The sequence below is a fragment of the Penaeus monodon genome, chromosome 15 (assembly GCF_015228065.2).
Source record: "Penaeus monodon isolate SGIC_2016 chromosome 15, NSTDA_Pmon_1, whole genome shotgun sequence".
Classification (NCBI taxonomy): Eukaryota; Metazoa; Arthropoda; class Malacostraca; order Decapoda; family Penaeidae; genus Penaeus; species Penaeus monodon.
The window spans coordinates 15,048,916-15,049,139 of NC_051400.1; the positions used below are offsets into that span (position 1 = coordinate 15,048,916).

Sequence of the window (224 nt, forward strand, 5' to 3'; positions counted from 1 at the left end):
AGCCTCACCCGAACGGTGAGATTGAAGAAGCGGATGTCGCCCTCCTGGTCGATGGCCTCGAAGTCGAGCGGCGCCGAGGGCACGAGGGCGCCCGTCGTGGCGTCGATGCTGAAGTTTCCCTTCGGGTCGCCGCTCAGGATGCTGTAGCGCACCTCGTGGTTCATCGTGCCTGGGGCGGTGGAGGCAGCCTTAGTGTTAGCTAGAGCGCAATTAAGGGGGGGGAG

At 64.3% G+C, this 224-nt stretch overlaps 1 protein-coding gene across 1 annotated transcript in view; it reads right to left on the bottom strand.

Moving 5' to 3' along the window:
- The window catches only part of LOC119581772 (cadherin-23-like), a gene marked incomplete in the record, with an annotated part of 64,191 nt that overhangs the window by 22,023 nt on the left and 41,944 nt on the right, over window positions 1-224 (bottom strand). Inside the window, 1 exon segment of the mRNA XM_037929905.1 lies at window positions 9-169. Coding sequence (XP_037785833.1) covers window positions 9-169 — 161 coding nt within the window.